Source organism: Dipodomys spectabilis, unplaced genomic scaffold, assembly GCF_019054845.1.
Source record: "Dipodomys spectabilis isolate Male_0828 unplaced genomic scaffold, ASM1905484v1 ptg000231l, whole genome shotgun sequence".
NCBI lineage: Eukaryota > Metazoa > Chordata > Mammalia > Rodentia > Heteromyidae > Dipodomys > Dipodomys spectabilis.
The window spans coordinates 7,565,322-7,588,920 of NW_024870908.1; the positions used below are offsets into that span (position 1 = coordinate 7,565,322).

The window sequence follows — 23,599 nt, forward strand, 5'->3', positions numbered from 1 at the left end:
TCAAAATCTTGCCTTACAACGGGTCCTCCTGGGCCTGCCTTCCCCGCGGCTCCACCGCGGTGCCGGCCGGCCGGGCGGGCGAGGCCCGGGCTGCGGGCCCGGGGGTGCCCGGGTCCCCGGGAGCCCGCTCCGCCAGGGCGGTGCCCGGGTCCGCGTCCGCGCCCACGAACGGCCCGGGGCCCGGAGCCGGCGGGCGGGGCCCGGAGCCGCGGGCGGGCGGGGCAGGGTCGGAGGGGAGGCGGAGCCGCCCCGCCCCGGCCGGAGCCGCCGCCGCCTCGACCCCGCGGCCGGTCAAGATGGCGCTGGCGGCTGCGAGACGCGTCCCCGCGAGCGTCCTGCTCCGCGCCGGTGCGGCGGCCGGGCGGGCGGCCGGGCGGGCGGGCGGCGGCGGGGCCCGGCGGGCCGGGCGGGCGCGGACCTTCTAACGGGCCTCGCGCCGTCCGGTCCGCAGGGCCCGGGCTCGGGCGCACGGCGGCGGGCGGCGGGGTCGGCGCGCGGAGCTTCGCGAACCACCGGGTGCTGGTGGAGTCGGCCGCGGCCTCGGGTGAGCGGGCGGCGGCCTCGGGTGGGCGGGCGGCGGGCGGCGGCCTCGGGAGGGCAGCGGCGGCGGGCGACTGTGACGGTCTCGGCGGCCGCGGCCTCGGGTGAGCCAGCGGCGGCCTCGGCCTCGCGTGGGCAGCGGCGGCCTCAGGTGAGCGGGCGGCCGGCGGCGGCCTCGGCCTCGCGTGGGCAGCGGCGGCCGGCGGCGGCCTCAGGTGAGCGGGCGGCCGGCGGCGGCCTCGTGTGGGCAGCGGCGGCCTCAGGCCAGCGGGCGGCCTCGGGCTCGCGTGGGCAGCGGCGGCCGGCGGCGGCCTCAGGTGAGCGGGCGGCGGGCGGGCTCGGCGGCCTCGGCCTCAGGTGAACTGGCGGCAGGCGTCGGGGCGGCAGCGGCGGCGGGCGGCGCCCGTTCAGCACGGGGGTCTCCGTTCGAGCTTCACCTGGGTCCGGGCCCGGCGCCGTCCGCCGGGCGCTCGACCGCCCGAGCCCGGCCGGAGCCCGCGTGGCCGGCGCGTGCGGTGCCGGGTCGGTCCGCCGAACCGCAGGTGGCAGAGCCCAGGCGCGGGGTCCCGCCCAGCAGGCCCGTCCGCCGGAGGCCACCGCGGCCCGGGGTGGGGGCCCGGCCGGGCCGCACCGGACGCCCAGCCGCCGCCCCAGCCGCGAAAAGCATTTTCAATGCTGGGTGCTCGCCCTGGGCCTGAACTCGGTGCCTCGGTGCATCCTGAGCTGCTGTTTATTTTCTCAAACATTGGAGCCAAAGCTCCACCTCTGGCTTTTTGCTGGTTATTTGGTCATAAAAGTCTTGGGGGCTTCTCTGCCTGGGCCTGGGCTTCTGAGTGGCTGGGATTCAAGGCCTGAGCCACTGGTGCCTGGCTTTAAAATGTTGGTTTTTGTGTTCTGGCACATATTTACTTTCAGTGCAGACTAAAGAGATGATTCCATTGCTCAAAACGTTACCTGATTGATAACGTTCGACTCCATAAAATAAATATTCTACATTGCAAACAGAGGGAGGTGTGTAAGATTTGCAGACACTCTTAATTTCTTTCCAACTTGGCAGGAGTCTTTTGCTGGAGCATGACTGCCGTAGACAGTTCATCTTTTCAAAATCCCTCAACCCAACTGAACAAATAGATTACAAATTGGCATTTGAGCTGTTGACTCAAACGGGCTTTAACTTGCTGTACTTTCTGTCACAGATAGCTGCAGGGCAGAACTAATCCCCGAGTACTTGCCTAGTGTGTGCAAGGTCCTGGGCTTGATCCAGCACTACAAAAATGGAGATGGGAGGGGAGGAGAGGAGATGAGAGGAGAGAGAGCTGGAGGCAAGGGGAAAGAGAGCTGAATCCTCAGAGGGCTGGACGGGCAGCCCGGGCATCGTGCGCAATTTGCTGGAAATAGCTGAGGTGCGGGTCAGGCATCTGGGAAGGGCGAGGGGCTACACTTCTGGGGTGTGCCACCCTCCCCAGAACTTTCTGGATAGCAAGATGAAGTGCTTTCTCACCCCACCATGTAAGAAATGTTGACCTCAGGGTGTTTGCATGGCACTGGAGGTTTGGAGACCGGAAGTGAGCCTCAGAGAGCCCACTAGTCATAGGGTAGTGCCAGGCCCAGAGTTCAAACCTTGGGACCACTGAAAAAAGAAAAAAGCAGTAAGATTTGTGCTATGGAAGTGCACACCCAAAACTCGAGTAATAGAGGCTGAGGCAGAAAGTCCAGAGTTCAAGGCCAGCTTGACTACATTAGTAGCAGCCAAGCATGGTTCCATCCTCCCTGAAGGAAAAAGCCAGACATTGTACAATGAAAATACTCTAATCCTTTTTTACTTCTGGACAACTTGAGGCACATACACCAAAGCATGTTTTAAAATACATTAAAGGGTTGAGTAGAGTGGTAGAGTGCATGGCTAGCATGCATGAAGCCCTGGGTTTGGTTCTTCAGTACCACATACACAGAACAAGCCAGAAGTAGTACTGTGGCTCAAGTGATAGAGTGCTAGCCTTGAGCAAAAGAAGGTCAGGGACAGTGCCCAGGCCCTGAGTTCAGTCCCCAACAACGGCCAAAAAAATTGACTTGGGTAGGCTGGGCGCCAGTGGCCCATGCCTATAATCCTAGCTACTCAGGATGCTGAGATCTGAGGATCATGGTTCAAAGCCAGCCCCGGCAGGAAAGTCTGTGAAACTTTTTTTTTTTGGTCGGTCATGGGGCTTGAACTCTGGGCTTGGGCGCTGTCCCTGTGCTCTTCAGCTCAAGGTGAGCGCTCTACCACTTGAGCCTCAGGGCCACTTCCAGTTTTCAAGTGGTTTATTGGAGATAAGAGTCTCATGACTTTCCTGACCCAGCTGGCTTTGAACTACGATCCTCAGATCTCAGCTAGGATTACAGGCATGAGCCACTGGTGCCCAGCTTCTGTGAGACTCTTATCTCCAATAAACCACTAGAAAACCGGAAATGGCACTGTGGCTCCAGCAGTGGAGTGCACACTTTGAGCTGAAGAGCCCAGGGACAGCGCCCAGGCCCAGTGTTCAAGCCCCACCACCGACAAAAAAAAAAAGGGAGGGGCATTCAGTGCTGCAAATCTTCATTCATTGGCTCTGTACAGGCATAGCGAATGTTTAAGGACGTTGGGGCTGGAAGGTGGAGAGGGAGAGGATCATTGATGACGAGGCTTGTCGGTTGCCCTGCCTGTTTAATGGGCTCTGCTGTAAACAGCCTCAGGGTTGCAAAAGAGTACTTTTTTTTTTTGTTCTGGTCTGTGCTTGCCCTTGCTGTGCAAGCCCTGGACAACCTGAAGTTGGGCAGGGAGGAGGCCCAATGGCAAGACGCTTGCCTACCAAGGGCGACACCCTGGGTTCAATCCCCAGTACAAGAAAAGAAAAAACAAAATAAGACAAGAAGACAACTTGAGGAGCTGGGAAGGTGGCTCAGTGGTAGAGCACTTGCCTTGCATGCATGATGCCCTGGGTTCCATTCCTCAGCACCACATAAGAAAAAAGAAAAAAGCTGGAAGTGGCGCTGTGGCTCAAGTGGTAGAGCGCTAACCTTGAGCTGAAGAGCTGAGGGACAGCGCCCAGGCCCAGAGTTCAGGCCCCACGACCGGACCCCCCAAAAAAAAAAGACAACTTGAGTTCATTGTGTTGTTTTGCTGAGTCCAAATCCCAGTATTGCCCACCCCCCCAAAAAAAACACCCAAGAACCAGCCCTGTTTTGCTTGTTCTGTTTTGTTAAATTTGCTACTAAAGGAGAATTTTCCCCACATTAAGGGTCGTTGCAACCTATAAGATGTGATATGAAATGAATATTTTTCATTTTGCTCCTTTGAAGGTAAGGAGAACAGGTGCTCATTTTTGTTTTGTTTTTGCCAGTCCTGGGGCTTGAACTCAGGGCCTGGGCGCTGTCCTGAGTTTCTTTTGCTCTAGGCTAGTGCTCTACCACTTGAGCCACAGTGCCACTTCATGCTTGTTTTGTGTATGTAGTGCTGAAGAATGGAACCCAGGGCTTAACGCATTCCAGGCAAGCACTCTTCCGCTGAGCTGTGTTCCCAGCCCAGGTCCTCAGTGCTCATTCTGGAAGTGGAAGTCTTGGGCTGTCGGCGCAGGGAGACAGCTGGCTTTACAGTGGGCGCTCAATCATTTCCTTGTCCAGCTGCCTGCCCAGAGTTGGTTCGTCCACACACCAGGCGGCCCGTCGCCCTGGGTGGGGATCAGGGACTGCCTCCAGACCGCCACCGCCTTCAGGAAGGGGAAGAGCAGGCGTAGAGGCTTGGCTTCCATCCCCAGTAACCCTCCCAAAAAAGTCAATTTACTTGCCAACTTTTTCTGGGGGTATAGTGTGGTGAGTGGGTGTACTGCTTCTGGGGCTTGAACTCGGCCTGGGCGCTGTTCCTGAGCTTTTACGCTCAGGACTAGCGCTCCACCACTCGAGCCACAGTCCTACTTCCAGCTCTTTGGTGGCTAAGAAGAATTTCGGGGCTGGGGAGGTGGCTAGAGCGCTCGCCTTGCAGCCTGAAGCTCTGGGTTCGATTCCTCAGCACCACATAAGCAAAAAGAAAAAAGCTGGAAGTGGCGCTGTGGCTCAAGTGGTAGAGCGCTAGCCTTGAGCTGAAGAGCTGAGGGACAGCGCCCAGGCCCAGAGTTCAGGCCCCACGGCTGGACCCAAAAAAAAAAAAAAAACAGAAGATAAGATTCTCTTGCACTTTCCTGCCTGAGCTGGATTTGGACCACAATCCTCAGATCTCAGCCTCCTGACTAGCTGGGATGACAGGTGTGAGCTGCTGGTGCCAATTTCAAGATGCCAGAATCATGCGGCTTGTGTGGGGGTACAGTCTAGTCGGGTACTCTTCCAGGACTAGGTGCAAGCTTCCCCTTCCTGTAACCTAGGGGTCGCCGTGATGAAGTTCAAGAACCCCCCGGTGAACAGCCTGAGCCTGGAGCTCCTCACGGAGCTGGTCATCAGCCTGGAGAAGCTGGAGAATGACAAGTCCTTCCGTGGTCTCATCCTGACTTCAGTAGGTGCTGGGCCAGGCCCTGGTGCAGGGGGGAGGCCCGGAGAAGGCGGGGGCCTGTTGTCACCGTGTGGCTGGGAGGAGCCTGCAGCCTCTGGTGACCTGGATGCCACACACACCACCAGAGGCATCCAAGGTACCGCTGGACAATGGCGTGTGTCCTGGCAGCCTGTCCTCTCCAAGGCAGAGCAGCCCGGGGTCTGGGCTGGAGTGGAGGGAAGCAGGGGTGGACTGGTGGGTGGGTCAGTCATCTGGTCAGGATGACTGAGACTGAGGTGCGTCCTGAGTGCCCATAGACCGTGGCTCCCTGAGCGGGAGCCGGCCCCAGCTGGACTCCGCCTCTGGCTGAGGAGCTCTCGGCTCACATGGGAACTCCACTCCCATTTGAATTTTTTTTTGGCTGATCCCATGGCTTGAACTCTGGGCCTGGGCACTGTCAAGCTCCTTTTGCCCAAGACTAGCGCTCAATCACCTGAGCCATAGCACCGCTTCCAGCTTTTTCTGTAATTTTTTTTTTTTTTTTGTCGGTTGTGGGGCCTGAACTCTGGGCCTGGGCACTGTCCTTCAGCTCTTCAGCTCAAGGCTAGCGCTCTACCACTTGAGCCACAGCGCCACTTCCCGCTTTTTCTGGTTATGTGGTGCTGAGGAATTGAACTCAGGGCCTCATGCATGCACACAAGGCAAGACCTCTACCACTGAGCCACCTTCCCAGCCCCTTTTCTGTAATTTAATTGGGGATAAGAGCCTCACCTTTCTGCCCAGGCTGGCTTCAAACCATGATCCTTAGATCTTTTTTTTTTTTTTTTTTTGGTCGGTCGTGGGGCTTGAACTCTGGGCCTGGGCGGTATCCCTCAGCTCTTCAGCTCAAGGCGAGCGCTCTACCACTTGAGCTACAGCGCCACTTCCGGTTTTCTGGTGGTTTATTGGAGATAGGAGTCTCACGGTCTCTCCTGCCTGGGCTGGCTTTGAACCACGATCCTCAGATCTCAGCCTCCTGAGTAGCTAGGATTACAGGCGTGAGCCACCAGCGCCCGGCTTGATCCTTAGATCTTGGCCTCCTGAGTAGCTAAGATTATAGGAGTGAGCCACCGGTGCCTGGCCCCAGCTGAATTCTTAAGAGGAGCCTAATCAGCATGGTCCCCAAATGCTGACATGTGCCAAACACAGGATCCTGAATGAAACAGCGTCAACTCGAGTCAGGGAGGATCTGTAAGCACCAGAGAGGGCGGGGTGCCAGACAGCCCAGGCCTCGCTGCTCACACCGCCCCCCTCGGTGCCAAGACCAGACAGCTTGAGCCTTGCTGCTCATACAGCACCCCTCGGTGCCAGGACCACGAGTGTGGTACTAACTCCAACCCTCACTGGTTGGGAAGATCACTATGAGGCCAACAGTGCTTATTCTCCAGAGCTGAGTGGCCACCATGATACAAAATCCAGGGTAGGCTGGGCGCCAGTGGTTCACACCTGTAATCCTAGCTATTCAGGAGGCTGAGATCTGAGGATCATGGTTCAAAGCCAGCCTGGGCAGGAAAGTCTGTGAGACTCTTATCTCCAATAAACCACCAGAAAACCAGAAGTGGCGCTGTGGCTCAAGTGGTAAAGTGCTAGCCTTGGGCTGAAGAGCTGAGGGACAGCGCCCAGGCCCAGAGTTCAAGCCCCACAACCGAAAAAAAAAAAAAAAATCCAGGGCAGGCACCACGGGACAGCCGAATCATGGTCAGCAAAGGTGCCGGGTCAGACATACACCTTGCCTTCTTGGTCAAGGGGGTGGACCCGGGAGCAGCCACTGTAACTTCCCAAGGATCCCGGTGGGCACCCAGTTCTGTCAGGGGCGGCTCTTGGCTGCTGGCAGTCCTTTTGCCCTGGAGCTGGAGACGCAGAGCAGCGCGCCCCCACGCCCACCTCACCTGGCTGGTGCAGGGGGCTTGCTGCAGACTCTCCTGGTGGGTAGACTGGGAGCTCGGATGCACCAGAGCCCCAAGCTGCTTTCCCACAGTCTCAGATGACTCTGAAACACTCCAAGATGGCTTTGGCTAGCAGGACACTTGCTTTTTTTTTCTTTATGTATTTTTCAGTCGTGGGGCTTGAGCTCAGGGCCTGGGTGCTGTCCCTGAGCTTTTGCTCAAGGCTAGCGCTCTACCACTTGAGGCACAGCTCCACTTCTGGCTTTTTCTGTGTCTATGGTACTGAGGAATGGCACTCAGGGCTTCATGCATGCTATGCGAGCACTCTACCACTGAGCCACCTTCCCAGCCCTAGCAGGACACTTTCTTGCTGCAGTGAGAAAGCTGTCTCCCAGATCCAGGAGCTTCTGAATGAGAGGGCCCACGCCGTGCCGTGTGTGATCGCAGCTCCTCCAGAGGCAATGCCTTGATGAGTTTGTGTTCTGTGTTGTGCACCTGCTGTGTACTGAACACAGGTCCTGGCCCACAGGGAGCACTCAGCACATAATCATGGCATCTGTGTGGATGTCCTGTGGCTGCTGTGATCGGCTCCACCAGTGGTTCCCCATTCTGACTTGCACACCAGGAGGTTGTTTCCTCTAAAGGCTGTGAGGCTCCCAGTGGTACCCAGAGTCCTGTGCTGGGACTTCTCCTCGTGTGCGCTTCCTTGCCCTTGTAAAGAGGCTTGTCACTACCCTTAGGCCCTCCCGGACCAGTTCAGTCTCAGTCTTGAATGAGTTGGGCAGTGTCTGCCTGAAGCTGGGGAGGGAGGAGCCACGTCCTGACTCCCGACAGATCCCAGCCCTGCCAGCAGGAATGCTGCTGACCCGGAGGTGGACTGACAGCTCGGCCCTGGTTGCTTCCCCACAGGACCGCCCTGGCATCTTCTCTGCCGGCCTGGACCTGAGGGAGATGTGCGGGCGGAACCCGGCCCACTATGCCGAGTACTGGAGAGCGGTGCAGGAGCTGTGGCTGAGGCTCTATCTGTCCAACATGGTGGTGATCTCCGCTATCAACGTGAGTGTTCCTACCTTAGGGCCTCTCACCGGCTCCAGGCCAGTTGGGGAGCGGGGCCAAGATGACCAGCCTGCGTCCAGATATGCATTTTATGTTACTCTGGTCAGACCTGGAAGGTGAGGGGGGGGCCGAAGAGCAGCACCAGCTGGTGGGAGGGTGGAGCTGCAGCCCCAGGAGGGGAGGAGCGGAAGGGATGAGATGCCCCGCCTGCTGCCTGGGGCTCCTCCCACACCCCAGGTTAGTCCATGGGGCCTGAGGTGAGATGAGCACTGTGGCTCAGTGCTGGTTCCGAAAACTAGTGTACAGCAACTAAAGAGAAGCCATGTGACCCCTGACCCAAAGACTAGGAGAGGGATTTTTTTTTTGTTGGTTGTGGGGCCTGAACTCTGGGCCTGGGCACTCTACTTGAGCCACAGTGCCACTTCTGGCTTTTTCTGCTTATGTGGTACTGAGGAATCAAACTCAGGGCCTCTGGCATGCAAGGCAAGCGCTCTACCACTGAGCCACCTTCCCCGCCCAGGAGAGGGATTTTTCTGGACCCAGAAGCTGAAGTTGCTGTGGTCGGCCGCTGGCTGATGACTGCATGGCCATGCTTACACCCATGGGCACACACCCAGCCCTTCTTTGGGTATCTCCGGCTTCTCCCTGCAGGGTGCCTCTCCTGCCGGGGGCTGTCTGATGGCTCTCTGCTCAGACTACAGAGTCCTGGCTGACAACCCCAAGTACAACATAGGACTGAATGAGACCCTGCTTGGCATCGTCGCCCCCTTCTGGTAAGACCCAGAACTGCATCCACACTGCCTGTGGACTTGGGTTGAACAGATCCCAGAGGCAGAAGTGAGTGGGCATCTGCATTCCAGGTTCAAAGACACGTTAGTGAACACCATCGGGCACCGGACGGCGGAGCGGGCCCTGCAGCTCGGGCTGCTCTTCCCCCCTGCAGACGCCCTGCAGGTGGGCATGGTGGACCAGGTGGTACCCGAGGACCAGGTGCAGAGCAAAGCCCTTTCCGTGATGGCCCAGTGGCTGGCCATCCCAGGTGAGGAGCCGGGGCAAAGGGAAGCCCCCCTCAGATCCACCTCAGTGAGGCAGGGCCACTCACTCTATCGAAGGACCACACACAGCCCGGCGGCCGGCGGCCAGCAGCCAGCAGCCACCCGCCTGCGCTGTGGGCCTCCCTGGCCTCTTCAGCTCCTGGTGGACTCCGCTTGTTCTTACAGACAACAGAATCACTTCTACGTAGGGACTTCCCCTCCTGTGTCTGTCCCAGATCTTCCAAGGGTTTCTGCTTTGAATTAGGGCCCTGCTTGTACCCTAAGCCATCTCATCTCAAAAATCTAGACATTTTCTAGATAAGGTCACATTTCAGGCTGTAGGGGTGTTTACAACTTGAGCATATCCATTAATGGACAGTTGGACCGGGTGCCAGTGGCTCACTCCTGTAATCCTACTCAGGAGACAGATTAGAGAACTGAGGTTCAAAGCCAGCCCAGGCAGGAAAATCTGTGAGACTTGTTTTGTTCTCTTGTTTTTTGTTTTTGGTCAGTTATGGGGCTTGAACTCTGGACCTGGGTGCTTTCCTGAGCTCTTCAGCTCAAGGCTAGTGCTCTACCACTTGATCTACAATTCCACTTCTGGTTTTCTGAGTGGTTTACTGAAGATTAGAGTCTCACAGACGTTCCTGCCCAGTCTGGCTCTGAACTGCAATCCTCAGATCTCAGCCTCCTGAGTAGCTAGAATGACAGGCGTGAGCCACCGGCGCCCAGGCATGAGACTCTTATCTCCAGTTAACCACCAGAAAACCAGAAGTGGTTCTGTGGCTCTAGTGGTAGAGCACTAGAAATATTCTTAGTGTGTGTCAACTTCTAATATGTGTCCACAATGCATTTTCAAAATACAATTCAGTGAAGGTACCACATCAAGAAAGCAATCTCCACAAATGCCAATGTTTTTAGAGAAGTTGGTAGGCAGCAGGGACAGTGGCTGCTGTCTTCTACCTGACACTCTAAGTTCTCTGCCAGCTTGGGTTTTTTGATTTTGCAGTGCTAGTTGAACACACTATCACTTAAGTCATGGTTTTCAGATAGAATCTTGTGCCCACTGTGATGGACTGGGGTCCTCTGGTCTCCACTTGCATAACTGTTAGGACTGGACATGTGGCCACCACAGCCTCATGACCAAGTTTCTGTTTGAATACTCAGAGAGAGTATTCTCATAGAGAGAAATAAGGTGCGTTTTCACGGGTGAATCCCATTTTCTTTAGAGCATGCTCGACAGCTGACCAAGAACATGATGCGCAAAGCCACAGCAGATCTCCTGATCAAACAGCGCGAGGCCGACATCCAGAACTTCGTCAGCTTCATCTCCAAAGACTCCATCCAGAAGTCCCTGCACATATACTTAGAAAAGCTCAAACAAAAGAAAGGTTAAGCTCAGCTGCGTATGGGTTTCAAGCCCACCAGGAGAGTCCTCAGGGCCGCTCAAGGTTCTCTGGGGGTCAAGCAAGGTATTTTTCAACTTACAAAGCCCTCTCACTTTACATTTCCTGATTGTCTTAGATGGAAGGCCCTCCACCTTCTCGCCTGGCAGGACAGGGTATGGACTTTGGAAATGAGTGGCAAGGGGACACTGTATACGTTTGTACTTGAGTGTCCCCCGTCCCAAAGCAGCATTGTAAATAAAGTCCTTTGGACCTGTCCTATCCTCCCTGCCTGCTGGCAGGGAGTCCAGGCAGTTTCGGAATCCAGTGGCCCAGAGACCTGCCCCTCCCCCTAAAAGCCCCTGAGCACCCTCATCATTCAACCAGAGGCAAGGACCTGAAGCACCTTGGGAAAATCTTACATAAGAACCAAACTTGGGGGCGGGGGATATAGCTCCAGGTGGATGCCTGCCTTACATGGGTTCAACCCCAGCACCACTTTCTGAACAGCTTTTCCCTTCTGGCAAGCTGAAATCCTGTCAAAGAGATGCTCGGAAAGCCAAAACATCACAGGGTCCCATGCATTCCTGCTAAGGGGTGGGCTGGCTCTCCTGGGTGCGAAGCACTGTCCTGAGCCTGCGCTCAGCCCAGGCTCCAAGCAGGGATGCGCGTCTGAAGGCTGTACCCAGCCTAGTGTACAGTCACCGGGCAGAGTCTTAGGCCCAAGTGGCCTACCTGTTCTCGGGGCTCCCCGTGGAGTCTAGGCCTCTGGATCCGGTGAGTGCCTAAGGCTCCCTGGTGGCAGCATGGCATCAGCCTGCTCTGAAACCAAGAAGCCACCCCCCCCCCCCCCAGCTCCACTCCATTCTCAGAAGCATGGGGAGGAAGGGGGACAACTTCCCTGAGCTGTCTCATAGCCGTCCCCACAGGACAACTTGGTGTAGGCTGTCCCTGTTCCCGAAGGGAGGTGGGTAGAAGGCCCCCCAGGATCAGACTGCACTCCAGCACAGCTGGCCCTCAGCATGAACAGAGAACTTTTAGTCCCCATCGTGGTTCTGGCTGAGAGCGGCTTATTTATTAATGTACAGGTGTGAGCCAGGACAGTGTTCACCCAACCCTATGGGGAAGGTGCTGGTAACCATCCTACAGGTGGGGAAACTGAGGTACTCTTCCACATTCAGATGACCCTGCCCCATGTCCTCACTGATGGGGCGGGGGTGGCTGGCCACCTCGCACAGTGTCCGTTTCTCGGAATCTGAGGGTAAGTGGTGGCCGCGGCCGGGCCTTCGCTGTCAGTGGGACTTGAGGGTCACCTCCACGGGAAAATGGTCACTGATAGCAAGAGCCTGGAGGGAAAGGAAGTGGAGCCTCAGCGCCTGGGAGGGCCGGGGTGCGGAGGGCCCGGGTCCCGCGCCACACTCGCCTGGGCCTGGTCCAGGTGGAACTCCTCCTGGAAGTCGTGCACGACGGCCGAGTGCGGCTTGAGGCTCCTGCGCAGGCGGGCGCCGCACACCACCAGGCGGTCGTAGGCGCAGTCCGAGTTGCCCACCGTGGTGTCGGCGCTGTCGGGGATGAGCCACTTGAAGACCTCGCTGCTGCGCAGGCGGATGGACGCCCAGTCCTGCGGGCGCAGGTAGCTGCAGTCGGCGTTGAAGTCGCCCAGGAACAGCATGTCCTGCGGAGAGGTGGGGGCGCGGTCACGCGGGCCCGGACCCCCACGCGGGCCTGCCGGGACCCGGGGCGGCTTACGTCGGTGCCCCACTTGTCGATCACGTCCAGATACACGTCGTACAGGGCATCGATCTCCGCCACGGCCTGGTGTGGCGCGGCGTGCAGCGGGACCAGCACCAGCTCCCCGGCGGCTGCGGAAAGGAGGCCTGAGGGGCGGGGCGAGGGCGGAGCCGGAGGGGCGGGGCTGCCCGGAGGGTGGGGGCGGGGCCTGGGCTGCCCGGAGGGGGCGAGGCACGGGCGGCTGGTGGAGGGGCGTGGCCATGGTAGCCCGGAGTAAGGGCGGGGGGGGGGGGCAGAGGGGCGTGGCCAATGTGGGGGCGGGGCCAGCCTCACCGGAGCCCGGCGCGGAGAACTTGACCACGAAAGGCTCCCGGCTGAAGGCGTCCTCCGGGTCCGGGTACTGGTAGGTGTCCACCACCGACACCGCGGCTTTCCTGGGGCAGAGGACACGGGCCCGCTGAGCCGCCCCGCGCCCCGCGCCCCGCGCCCTCCCGCCGCCACTCTGCTCACCGGTAGACGAACAGGTACATTTCCTTGTAGTGGTCCCGGCCCAGCGGCGCGCTGCTCACGAAGTCGTACTCGTGCCGGGACTTGCTGAGGGGAGACCGGGCCTGAGTCCGGGCGCGGGGAGGGGGGGGGGGGCGGGGGAGCGCGGGACGCTGGGCACACATCGCACCTGTTAATCTGCTCCATCAGCGCCGACACGGCGCTCAAGTCTGGGTCTCGCACCTCCTGTACCAGCACCACGTCATAGCCCGCCAGGATCTGGGGAGGAGCCGCGGGTGTGCAGCCGGCTACCCGCCCACAAGCCCGGCCGCATACCCACAGTGCCGGCCACTCACCCACAGTGCCGGCCACTCACTCACCCACAGTGCCCGGCCACTCACTCACCCACAGTGCCCGGCCACTCACTCACCCACAGTGCCCGGCCACTCACCCACAGTGCCCGGCCACTCACCCACAGTGCCCGGCCACTCACCCACAGTACCCGGCCGCTCACCCACAGTGCCCGGCCACTCACTCACCCACAGTGCCCGGCCACTCACCCACAGTGCCGGCTACTCACTCACCCACAGGCCAGCCACTCACCCACAGTGCCCGGCCACTCACTCACCCACAGTGCCCGGCCACTCACCCACCCACAGGGCCCAGCCGCTCACCTACCCACAGGGCCCGGCCGCTCACCCACAGTGCCTGGCCACTCACTCACCCACAGTGCCCGGCCACTCACTCACCCACAGGTCCGGCCACTCACCCACAGGGCCCGGCCACTCATTCACCCACAGGGCCGGCCACTCACCCACAGTGCCTGGCCACTCACCCACAGGGCCCGGCCACTCACCCACAGGGCCTGGCCACTCATTCACCCACAGGGCCGGCCACTCACCCACAGTGCCCGGCCGCTCACCCACAGGGCCGCACACCCATAGACCGCCCACAGGGCCGGCCGCCCACCCCCAGCCGTGCCTCACCTGTGCTATGACGCTGCCACAGGCTGGGTCTGACACTTTGCTGTCACCAAAGCTCTGGATGTTGAAGGCTCCGATACGCAACGCAGCAGCCCCGGCAGCCCCGAGTGCCCAGAGCGCAGCCAGCACGGCCCAGGGCCCACCCATGACAAACCGGCAGCCTGAGGGACAGGCACAGCCAACAAGTTACGCACGCCAACCCACACCCAGCCTGGGAAACCAGGCTTGCCTTCCACTCCAGTGGCCTTCCCAACAGCACATTCTACCTCTCCACTGTCCCCACTGTGCCCCCGGGGTGGGGTAGCACAGGGGGTGGCTGTCAACTCAAGACTGTCTCCCATGATGAAAACTGAGGCTCAGATGGAGGACTGCCCCCCACACCCATCCCCAGCTCACTCAAGCCTGACTTACCTGGGATGTGGACTTGGTGTGGCGAGGCTCTGGAGTCCTGAGCCACTGGGGTGAAGGCCAGGTTGGAGGATGCTGTGGCCAGGACCTGCTGCGTCTTGGTTCCACAGCAGCTCTCATGCCAATGCACCAGCAGGTATTTGAGGCCTTTGGTCCAGGGGAGGGGCTGGTGTGGGCCCCGCCCCCACCCCCACCCCCACCCCAGTGGAGGCCAGAACTCCTAGCTCTTGTTCCCAGAGATCCAAGAGGGCAAAGGAGAGGAGGCTGCCCCAGCATGATGGCAGAGGCCCTTGCCCTGCTCCAGGCCTGCCCTGAACAATGGGAAAAGCCCTTGACAGCCCCCTAGAATGGCCCAGGATTGAAGAGGAAAGGCACACCCACAGCCTAGATCTTGTTCTTGCCTCCACCTCCCCAGAAATTAGGTCACCCAGAATTTGCTTCCTTGAGCTGTGTTCCCTAAGAGAAATAGGTGGAGAAATGGAGAAAGACCAGTCCCATCCTGGCCAGCCACCCCCTGCTGTTTCTGACACCTGTCCTCACCTCAGAGAGAAAAAAGCAGCTGGGCCTGTCCCAGCCCCGCGTCTCAGCCTCAGCGCACACGCCCAGGACAGCCCCACAGCAGGAGGCGGCCGGCAAGGCAGCAGCACCCATCCCCATCCTCGCCCTCTGGCACGGCTAGGGGAACTGGGATCACAGCTCCAGCTGGGCAAGGCAGCCTATCCACATGCCAGAGACACCCACACGCCACGGAGGCGCCGCCAGGGCTGGCAGAGCCCCCGGGCTGGAGCAGGCACTGGAGAGCAGAGGGTGGTCCAGCCAGGCAGCCGCCTCCAGAGGGCACCTGCAGCAGCAGTGGCACGGCCCTGGGTTGCCACCGCCCCAACATCACAAGCTGCAGGTTTTCATATTTTATTGAAAAGCAACAACAAAAAAAACCTTTACGTATTCACACGCCCCATCTCCTCCGGATGCCTGAAGTTCTATGCCGTCTCCTGTGTAGGCCAGGCAGGTATGGGCAGACACCCAGGGGTCCTGCCCTTGCCCTTGGCCCGCAGGGACGCGGCCCCTCCTACACGATGACAGTCTGCACCTCCAGCTGGCCCTCGGGCGATGCGATCACCAGCTCGCCGCCATGCTCAAGAATCTCAATGTCCTCGGATGACACCATGGTCACTGTGGCCTGTTCGGTGCCATTTGCGCCTGCCCGGGCCGCCAGCACGGTGCCCTCCCCGATGGCCGAGGCCAGCGTCATGGCCACCTGCTCCGTGAGGCTCTCCGGCGTGGCGATGGTGATGGTGTCGGCCGCCGCCGCCTCGGGGGCCAGCGCCGCCTCCTGGTCCACGGTCACATTCTGCACAATGATCTGGTGCCCAGCACTGGCCTGATGCACGATCTGCTGCACCACCTTCATGATGTGGCTGTCCACCTGGGGGCACTGTTTGGCTCAAGGGACCACCTGGTGGCAAGTCCGCCCGCCCGTCCCGCCCCCGCCCCGCCCCTGCCCTCACCTCTGTCTGGGCGCCCTCAATGATCTCAGCAGCTTCACTGGTCTCCGCATCATCTGCAGTGGCCTGAACAGACAGTCCTGGTCAGCCCGTGCTGGCCCGAGCAGAGCTGCGTCCCGCCCGCCACACACCCACCTCACCTCAATGATGTACTCCTGGGTGTCGGCCACCACGGACGAGAACTCCACCAGCACCGCGTGGGCGTGGGGGTCCTCTGTGAGCACGGCCGCAGAGCGCTCCTCAGACACCAGCAGCTCTTCCACCTCCAACAGACAGCCCCCTGGGGCGGGTGGGCGGGCAGGAGGGGGTCACACCCTGTCAGACCCAGCCCCCCACCCCCGCCCCCCAGCCAGGGCCACACCTTTGGTGCGCAGGTGCCGGTTGAGCGTGCCGTGCTCTGCAAAGCCACGGCCACACCTGTAGCACTTGAAGGGCTTCTCCCCCGTGTGGTGCCGGACGTGGCGCACCAGCGAGCCCTTCTCCCGGAAGCCCCGGTTGCAGAACTGGCAAATGTGTGGCTTCTCTTCCAGGTGTGTCCGGAAGTGCACCTGCTGGGCATTCTGAGGGGATGCGGCCGGGCCTCAGCACAGGACCCCAGCTCCCCGACCCAGCCTCCGGGTCTGAGTGGAGTGGGGGGTCAGGGGGGGGCGAGGGGCCAGTGCGTACCTTGGTCTTGTAGCGCTTGCCGCACTGGGAGCAGGGGAAGGGCCGCTCGTCCGAGTGGACGCGCCGGTGGCCGCGCACATGCGCGATGGTCTTGTAGAGCTTCCCGCAGTCCCCGCAGCGGAAGCGGCGCTCGCGCATATGCACCTCCTGGTGCTTCTTGAGCAGGTAAGCCTTGGGGAAGGCCTTGCCGCACTGCGCACAGGTGAACGGCCTCGGCCCTGTGGCCGAACACGCTCGGGTCAGACACAACCACAGTCCATAAACCGCACCTCTGCTGCCTGTGGCCGCCCAAACCCTGCCACCCACCTTGGTGGCCTCTCTTGTGGGCCTCCAGGGTGGCAGCCGTGGGAAAGCTCTCGCTGCACTGAGGACACAGGTGGGTCCTGGGCACAGCCGAAGCCTCTCTGGCCATCTGCTGGGAGACCATATGGCAGAGCTAAACACCCACTTTGGGTTGCGCCCCAGGCACAAGCAGAAGATTCCACTCCTGCTCCCCACTCCCTGTCCCCCCCCTCCCCCCGGGCTCCCTAGTAGCCCAAGGAATAGACAGGAAACAGGCCAGGAAGCAAAGTCACCGCAGAAAGCGATGCTACTTCCGGCTGCAGGGAGCCGGCAGCCGGGCCGGGAAGCACACGGCACGCCAGCAGCAGACACCTACCGTCTCCATCTGCTCGGCCTCCAGCAGCGGCAGCTCCGGAGGGCCCTCTCCCAGGGGCTGCGGACCAGACCCAGAGGGAGGGGCGGCCTCCAAGGCGCCCTCCTCCCCAGCAACCCGCTCAAGGACAATGCCAGAATTCTGCATGGCCTGGTGCAGCAAGTTCTCTCGGCTGCCCTCCACAGAACAGGGGCGCTCCGCAGGGACAGGTGGCTGCAGGAGGTGAAGGGAGGCTGCCAAGAGGCCCAGCATGGGGTGCCCTCTCAGTCACCCCACTGAGCCGACCCATGCCAGGCTCTCCTCCCAGGTTCCTCAATGCAGATCCTCACCGCCCCACAGTGCGCAGCCAGAGGCCTTCGTGCTCACTGGACGAACCCCAGCCCTCCCTCCCCTCTCCCCCTCCCCTTCCCCCCCAATCACACAGCCCCTCCCATCCCGAGACCAAACTGAGGTCCCCATGGAGCTCAGTTTGCACAAGTCTGCCTTGGGCCTGCAGCTGGAACCAAGGCCTAAGCCGGGCCTGGCACTGAGCAGGCAGAAGCTAGCGCGACCCCTACCTCCGGGGCCAGCGCTCTCACGCCCAGGGGCAGCTCCTGCATCTGCACATGGACTTCATGGATGACAGTGCCCTTGGCATCTGTCACCAGGTGAATCACGGGTGATGTCTCCACAGGCTCTCCGGCCACAGACGTGACTGTCCCCACAGAGGCACCCGGCCCTTCAGGGTAAAGCAAAAACGTGTCCTTGAATGGTGTCGCCAGACCCGTGGCCCCCGCGGCCCGGCAACCTCCCTGCCACGCGTACCCGCAGGTGCGTCCTCTTTGCCCACAACCACGTCCTTGCTCGTGCCGAAGCGGAGTTTTTCTGTGCACGGCGTGAGGGACTTGAGGTGCCGGGTCAGTGCGCCCGACTCCCGGAAGCTCTTCCCACACTTGGCGCACTTATACGGGCGCTCATCTGTGGGGAGAACAGGGTGAGCTGGGGAGGAGGGGAGGCAGGCGTGGAGCCCTGCCGCTTTCCGGGGGAGCTGGGGCACGAGGTCTAGAGCAGGGCAGGGTCAGGACGGGCTGACAGGGTGCCTCCAGCCCTCGGCCCCGCGCCGCTCACCCGTGTGCCGCCGGTGGTGCCGGATGAGCGAGCCCTTGGTCCGAAAGGAAGCCCCACAGAGCGCGCACTGGTGGTCCTTGCGACTGCTGTGGGTGACCATGTGGGCCTTGAGGATGCTGCCCTGCGGAGGAGCGGCGGCGCGGCTCAGGGGCCCGGGCCCGGCGGGGCAGTGGGGCCACGCCAGCCGCAGCCCCCGGCGCCAGCCCCACCGCAGGCTCACCGTCTTGAAGGTCTTGTGGCACAGCGAGCACACGTAGCGGCCATCCTTGTTCACCAGCAGCTTCACCTGCGCCTGCTCGGCCTCCTCAGCCAGCCCCAGTCCCCGCCGTGGCGGGGCCTCGGGCACCTCTCCGTCTCCGGGCTCTGCCTCAGCAGCCACAATGACCTCTTTGATGTGCCCACTGTCTGAGAAGAGGTGGGTGGACATAAGCCTTGGGGCCTGGCACAGGTCTGGCCCACAGAGACCCCCTTGAGGGAGACCCCGGGGCCTGACCTGTCCTCAACCCCCAGGGCGGGACCCCTGCTCTGCACCTGGCCCCAAACGCAACCAGCACTGAGGGAGGGCTCCACAGGCCCCAAGCGGCAACCCCTCCCGCGCCACAACACTGCCTGAAGGGCTCCAGGGCCCCCAAAATGTGTCCAGTGTAGGAAGCGTGAGCAGACCCACCATCCCATGCCCAGGGGCACACGTCCTGCAACAGGCTGCGTGCACGGAGGGGTGGAACAGAGAGAGGGGCAATGGTGTGAGCTGCTAGAAGTGGAAAGAAGAGCCCTGCCCGGTGCAGGCTGGGACGGGACGCCAGCCCTGGGGATGCATTTTCCAGGCACCCGAGATGGCCTGAGGAAAGGCAGGCAGGGTTTTGCACTTCCCCCGTGGTGCAGAGGAAATGTGACGATGTGGAAAGCTATCGTGTAAACAAGCTCCACGTTTCTGCTCACAAAGTGACAAGTGGGAACAAGCTGTGAAGCCACTTCTTAGAAACCATCTCCATCAGGATGGCACCTTGTTTTGACAGGCCATTCTCTCAAAACAGAATGAAAGCATCATGACTCATAAACAATTAAGGGGATCTCTCAACCCAGGTCCCGGCTGACACTCTCAACAATCCACAAGTATCTTCCCAGAGGACCAGAGACCTGACAGGTGAGGAACCCGGCAGCCAAAGCTGCGGGATGCAGAGGCAGAAGGTGCCCAGAGAGCTCAAGGATGATGGTGCCCAGCAAAGACTTAGAGCCACTAGAGGTCAGAGGTGGGTGGAGAGGGGCTCAGCAGGCTAAAGGTCTGGAGTCTACACAGGTGTCGGAAGCCAAGGAACTCGTTTCTCAAGGGACAACACCCACCCCAGACACCATACTGCTCCATGTCTGCTGCAGAACCTCCAGGAAGGCAGTGATGTGCAGTACCTCCCGAGGGAGGGCCGCCTGCCCAGACTCCCCTCCCAAGCCTGGGGCTGGCCTCCCCCACAGATCCTCCCTCTTCTTCCTGCCTAAGCTGGTTCCTGCAGCTTCACAAAGCCAAGTTCTACCTGCTGTCCAAACCCAGTTCCTGTCCAGCTGCCCACTCACCCACCCGCCTCTACCCCTCAACAGCAGCCAGCCAGGTAACCACTGCTCCCTTCTCCACCTGCCGCCGCCCAAGCCCAGCCCCTCTGCCCTCCCCTGACATTTGCGCACCAGCCTCTCATCCTTCACGTTCAACTGCCTTCGTTCAGCATTCAGCTCCTCTGCACCCAGCAGCCTCCAATTAACCACAGCTTGACATTCACATTCACCCCAATACACACACACACACACCAGCAAAGCCCATGATCATAAAACACAGCATCAAAGAGGCTTGGCATCGCACGCTCATAAAAGCCCGATGAGAATCAGGGCAGGAACTCCACACCAATGAAGGCAACCCTGGGAGTGAAGAGCAAGGACACAAACAGGTTGGGGCGCTGTCCACGCCCACCGACCTTGCAACACCATTCACTGAGTCAAGTGGGCCATGTAGGACCAAGAAAAGCAGTAGAAGGTTCTAGGAAGACTAAGGCAGAGGCAGCCATGATGGGACTTGAGCTGAAGACTTGCCTGGCTGTAAGTGCCCCAGGGCTGTGAGGGCCTGGCACCAGGAGCAAGCCCAAGTCCCGGGGGCAGCGGAGGGCTTAGCCAAGGCCTGTGTCCTAGTGGCCAGGCCCTGCTCTCAAGAGTAGGGGTTATGTGCAGCAGAGACACCCCATCCTCTAGCTGGACTACAGCCTCCGATGCTCAGAACCGAGCGCCACGCGTGGACAGCGCCATGTTCACCACTGAGCTGTCTTACCAACAAGGTCCGGCGCATGGCTGATGTCCGCTGCCAGGGAGGCGGCCTCCACCACGATGTGGGCCACAGTGATGGGCTCCTCCGGGCCTGCCGCTGGCACCACCTACCAACGGGGTCAGGGGACAAACAGGAGGCACATATGGACTCCACCTCCGGAGCGTGGCCAGCTTCCCTGGTGGAAAGCTGGGGCGGGGAGGGCAGAGGGCACACCTGCCCCCTGGTGGGATGGCTGGAAGAGGCTCTTCCCCAACTGGACCGTGGCTGGCTCTGCCAAACGCCCAGCCGGGCCCTAGAGCTGGGGCCAGACTCGTCCCTGTATTCCGGCCACCATGCCCTGCCCCAGGAACTGTGAGCAGAGCACAGTCCAGGACAAGAAGGCAAAGCTACGTGAAACCCAAGCTAAGAGAGGCCAAAGGAAGGAAGGACCCCATCTCACAACGGTGCCTCCTCAGGGCCAAGCCAGCCCTGGGCACGCGGGCAGCCCCCCTGCACCACTAGCCTCCAACTAGGACAGCCTGGACCACCCATTCACCCACAAGCAGACGCCTGCCCTCTGCCCTCTGCCTGCCCCCAGGTCGCGAGGAACCCCTCCTCAGCCAGTGTCTAACAGGGGTGGGTAGGAGCTCACCTCCTGGCCCAGCAGGGCAGTAGCAGTAGGGGTGGCAGGCAGGGCCTCATGTGGGGCCCGCTGGCAGGACTTCTGAATCTTGTGCTGAACAAAGTCCTCCAAGGCAGTGAACTCCACCTGGCAGCGGCCACACCTGTGCACATCATCCTCATCTGCAATGAGCCTGCCGTCAGGGGAGCGAGGGGCCACCAGAGCCCATCCAGTGGGCTGCACTCCCTGAGGATGGGGCCGGGCCCTCCCCAAGGCAGCTGAGAATGCGTTGGCAAGATGCAGCACTAAGGAACCTCATGGTGCAGTCCCCATGCTCGGCAGTACCGCAGGAGACCAGCAGCCTGCAGGGATCTACCAAGGCTGCCACACTAAAACCCCACTCCGGCGGTGAGGGAAGAGAGGGATGCACTTGAGAGCCTGAGTACCACAGATGACCAGGATTTAAGGCTGTGGGGAGAAGGGATCTAGCCCTATGGTAGAGCACTTGCCCAAGATTCAAAAACAGAAACGCATGGGGACTGAATGTGCTCGTGGCATCTCATGGCTCCTCTGCCGGTTGTCTCCTCATCCATAAAGTGCGCTGACCAGTGTGTGTGTGTAGGGCACAGCAAGGGTCACTAAGCTGATGCCCACAAGGCTTTGGCAAAGGGAGCAACCTTTGGAAAACAGGAACGATGACCATTCTTTTCATTTGCTCTTGCTTGGCATTTTTGCCCACATCTGTATTCTACTTGAGCCATGCTTCCAGCCCAGCATTTTGCTTATTAATCAAAGATACAGTCTTTCCGACTTTTCTGCTCAGACTGTATTCAAACCAAGATCCTCCAGGCCTTGGGATTATAGGCCTGAATCACAGGAGCCCAGCTCCCCGACCACCCTGGTTACTTCACTGTAAGTAGGTGGTACTGGAGACCAAGCCCACCCTTGTGCCTACTAAACACAAACTCTTACCACTGAGCTACAGACCCAATCAATCTCCACTGGTTCCCAGAGCACTCCTACTCAAATGTAGATGCCAAGGCGAGTCCTTCTGTACTCCTACCCCAGGGTCACTGCACCCATCCAGGGACTACAGGAAATACTTCCCACTCACTGGGTCCTAACTGTGTGGCAGCATCACCGAGTCCTGCCAGTACCCTGGGTGAACAACTACTTGGCCCTGAGAAAGGTTCAAGGTTACCATCTGAACTGAGATGCTGCCTTGTTCCTCCTTCTGGGAGGTCTGCTAGTTCCCAGCACCTCACACTCCGCCCCACACTAACATCATCTCAGGCACCTGGCGGCAGGCCTATAATCCTATCTACTCAGGAGGCTGAAATCTGAGGGTCTCATCTACAAAAAGCCAGGAAGTGGAACTGTGGCTGAAGTCAAAGGGCACTCGGGAGACTTGGACAAAGCCCAGGGGCCGTGCCAGGCCCCGAGATCAAGCCCCAAGACTACAACCACCACCACCAACAAAACGCCACACCAAAGCAATGACTCGTCCTGAGGCAAGCTAGTGGGGATCACGGCCAGCGCTGCGGTGCCGGCGCCCCTCGTAACCCTGCCGCCCCGCCTCGCTGGGCGTCTGACTCAGCACCGCGCACTGACGGCCGTGGGAGGCCCGGCCTCGCGGAGGCCCGGCCCGGGCGAGCCCAGAGCGGCGGGGAGCGCGCCCTGCACGCCCGCGGGGTGAGGCCGGGGGACGGGGCGGCCCGCACGTCCACGCCCGGAACCTCGACCTCCCCGCGCGGGGGGGGGTCCACCTCTCGGGGTTCATTTAAGGACGCAGAGCTCGGGCGGCCCGCGGTGCCCAGTCCCCGGCCCGGCCCGAGCCCCGAGCGGGCCCCGACGCCAGGCCCACAGCGTGCGCCGGCCCCGCTCCGAGGGGCCCCGAGACCAGGCGCCCTGCGGGCCCGCATGCGGCCCGGGCCCGGCGGTGGAGCCCGCGGGGCCGAGGAGGAGCCCGGGGCCAGGGCGTCGGCGGGCCCCGCCGTCCCCGGGCCGGGCCGCCCGCTCCCGGCCGCGCTGGGCCCTCGGGACCCGGTTACCTTCCTCGCTGAAGGGCGCCGGAAGGCCGAGGAAGCCCCCGGGGGCCAGGGCCGCCGCCGCGACCCCGCCCTCGCCCGCCTCCCGCCCGGCCTCGGCCCGGGCTCCTGCCGTATGCGCGGCCGTTACCCGCACTGCCATCGCGCCCTCCATGTCGCAACGCGCCGCAGGAAGATGGCGGATTTACGACCGTGTCGTCATAACAACGGGCCGCCGGGACGGCTTTGATTGACAGGCGGAGGGCGGGGCCTGCGGGAGCTGGGGCGGGGCGTACAGGAGGTGGGGCGAGGTCTGAGGTTGGTGGGCGGGGCGCCCGGGATGTGGTGGGCGGGGCCCGCCGGGGGCGGGGCGTCCAGGAGGGTGGGGCTCACGGTGGAGAAGCGGGCCTGGGCGTGATCTCCGCGTGTCCCGGCCGGGGGCGCCGGGGCCGCCGGGGCCGGGAAGGGGCGGGGCCCTCGGGCTCGGTCTGTTTGCTGAGCCGGCTTCCGCGGGCCCGGGTCGGCCCGAAGCGGAGCTCGAGGCGGCCGCCACCGGCCCGCCCCTGCCCCGCGGGGGTTAGCTTCCGCCCCGCGTGTCCCCCGTGCGCGCCGGCGCGCGTGCAGCTCCGCCAAGCTTTACCTCGTGTCAGATCGACACGACAGTCCTCCTCGGTGACCTTTAGGACACTGGCCGGGGCTGCGCGCGTA

The 23,599-nt window shown here is 61.1% G+C and overlaps 3 protein-coding genes across 6 annotated transcripts; 1 reads left to right on the forward strand and 2 right to left on the reverse strand.

The window, feature by feature from the left end:
- The first annotated feature begins 271 nt into the window (after window positions 1-271).
- Eci1 (enoyl-CoA delta isomerase 1) lies at window positions 272-21,670 on the forward strand. Of its 2 annotated transcripts, XM_042698322.1 has the most exons (8): window positions 272-348; window positions 452-544; window positions 4,917-5,044; window positions 7,855-8,001; window positions 8,653-8,774; window positions 8,862-9,040; window positions 10,265-10,441; window positions 21,660-21,670. In XM_042698322.1, exons 1-7 carry the CDS (start codon window positions 297-299, stop codon window positions 10,429-10,431), a joined length of 888 nt encoding a protein of 295 aa, XP_042554256.1. In that variant the 5' UTR covers window positions 272-296; the 3' UTR covers window positions 10,432-10,441; window positions 21,660-21,670. The 2 variants fall into 2 exon arrangements, with proteins under 2 accessions (XP_042554256.1, XP_042554255.1); XM_042698321.1 differs by lacking the exon at window positions 21,660-21,670 and having other exon boundaries at window positions 10,265-10,698.
- Dnase1l2 (deoxyribonuclease 1 like 2) lies at window positions 11,323-14,825 on the reverse strand. Its single transcript, XM_042698323.1, has 8 exons — window positions 14,032-14,825; window positions 13,624-13,781; window positions 12,828-12,916; window positions 12,662-12,745; window positions 12,485-12,585; window positions 12,170-12,282; window positions 11,844-12,095; window positions 11,323-11,766 (listed from the first exon to the last, which is right to left on the reverse strand). The coding sequence occupies exons 2-8, from the start codon at window positions 13,765-13,767 to the stop codon at window positions 11,713-11,715; spliced, it is 837 nt and encodes a 278-aa protein (XP_042554257.1). The 5' UTR covers window positions 13,768-13,781; window positions 14,032-14,825; the 3' UTR covers window positions 11,323-11,712.
- On the reverse strand, window positions 14,922-23,066 carry E4f1 (E4F transcription factor 1). Of its 3 annotated transcripts, none has more exons than XM_042698314.1 (14): window positions 22,916-23,066; window positions 20,895-21,046; window positions 20,267-20,369; window positions 18,182-18,366; window positions 17,962-18,082; window positions 17,659-17,811; window positions 17,412-17,548; window positions 16,858-17,067; window positions 16,506-16,614; window positions 16,200-16,417; window positions 15,895-16,093; window positions 15,674-15,813; window positions 15,537-15,599; window positions 14,922-15,454 (listed from the first exon to the last, which is right to left on the reverse strand). In XM_042698314.1, exons 1-14 carry the CDS (start codon window positions 23,064-23,066, stop codon window positions 15,098-15,100), a joined length of 2,298 nt encoding a protein of 765 aa, XP_042554248.1. In that variant the 3' UTR covers window positions 14,922-15,097. The 3 variants fall into 3 exon arrangements, with proteins under 3 accessions (XP_042554248.1, XP_042554247.1, XP_042554245.1); XM_042698313.1 differs by having other exon boundaries at window positions 16,506-16,611; window positions 17,412-17,572; XM_042698311.1 differs by having other exon boundaries at window positions 17,412-17,572.
- Between the last annotated feature and the right edge of the window lie 533 nt (window positions 23,067-23,599).

Bases quoted from the DNA above. Each gene is read 5' to 3' on its own strand.
- Eci1 (XM_042698322.1), top strand. From the start codon at position 297: ATGGCGCTGGCGGCTGCGAGACGCGTCCCCGCGAGCGTCCTGCTCCGC. The intron at 5,045-7,854 runs GTAGGTGCTGGG...GCTTCCCCACAG, and splicing joins GTGGTCTCATCCTGACTTCA to GACCGCCCTGGCATCTTCTC. The intron at 8,002-8,652 runs GTGAGTGTTCCT...TTCTCCCTGCAG, and splicing joins TGGTGATCTCCGCTATCAAC to GGTGCCTCTCCTGCCGGGGG.
- Dnase1l2 (XM_042698323.1), bottom strand. From the start codon at position 13,767: ATGGGTGGGCCCTGGGCCGTGCTGGCTGCGCTCTGGGCACTCGGGGCT. The intron at 12,746-12,827 runs GTGCGATGTGTG...GTCTCCCCTCAG, and splicing joins CTGATGGAGCAGATTAACAG to CAAGTCCCGGCACGAGTACG. The intron at 11,767-11,843 runs GCGAGTGTGGCG...CTTTCCCTCCAG, and splicing joins TCCACCTGGACCAGGCCCAG to GCTCTTGCTATCAGTGACCA.
- E4f1 (XM_042698311.1), bottom strand. From the start codon at position 23,066: ATGGAGGGCGCGATGGCAGTGCGGGTAACGGCCGCGCATACGGCAGGA. The intron at 18,083-18,181 runs GTGAGCCTGCGG...GCTCCTCCGCAG, and splicing joins GCCACAAGACCTTCAAGACG to GGCAGCATCCTCAAGGCCCA. The intron at 16,094-16,199 runs GTACGCACTGGC...GCATCCCCTCAG, and splicing joins GCAAGCGCTACAAGACCAAG to AATGCCCAGCAGGTGCACTT.